Genomic DNA, 506 nt, shown 5'->3' on the forward strand with positions numbered 1-506 from the left:
TAACATAAGCAAAGATTCAGGTTCAGCAGAAGTGTTGTACCAATTCCACCTTATCATTTACGATGAATGCACCATGCCATATGGAGGTGCAATGGAAGCTCTTGGTAACACCTTAAAAGATATCAGAGGCAACAATAAATTTATAGAAGGAGTTACAGTAATTTTATCAGGAAACTTCAGACAGACATTACCAGTCATTCTGAGACGAACAAGATCTGATGAAATAGAAGCATGTATGGAATAAAGTACTGAAATTCTCCTTCAATACTAACGTGCCCTGGGGACCAATGTGCAAAACAGTTTTCAACCTGCCTCCTCCAATTAGGAAATTGGAAAGTATCACCTGATGGGAATGATATCAGTTTGGCTCATATTGCTATCATGATGAATTCCCCAGCTCAATTGAAGAACAAGGTATTGCCAGACTTAAGTAATAATTATAATTCATATAAATGGTTCTTAATCCAAAAAAATGAAACAGTAGCAAGAATTAACCATGAATTAAT

At 35.8% G+C, this 506-nt stretch overlaps 1 protein-coding gene across 1 annotated transcript in view; it reads left to right on the plus strand.

Moving 5' to 3' along the window:
- The first annotated feature begins 384 nt into the window (after positions 1 to 384).
- Positions 385 to 506, plus strand: part of LOC149134323 (uncharacterized) — a 453-nt gene continuing 331 nt past the window's right edge. The window contains exon 1 of the mRNA XM_089356901.1: positions 385 to 506. This exon is cut by the window's right edge and continues 331 nt beyond it. Coding sequence (XP_089213027.1) covers positions 385 to 506 — 122 coding nt within the window.

The sequence above is a fragment of the Octopus bimaculoides genome, chromosome 8 (assembly GCF_046866305.1).
Source record: "Octopus bimaculoides isolate indiv1 chromosome 8, ASM4686630v1, whole genome shotgun sequence".
Lineage (NCBI taxonomy): Eukaryota > Metazoa > Mollusca > Cephalopoda > Octopoda > Octopodidae > Octopus > Octopus bimaculoides.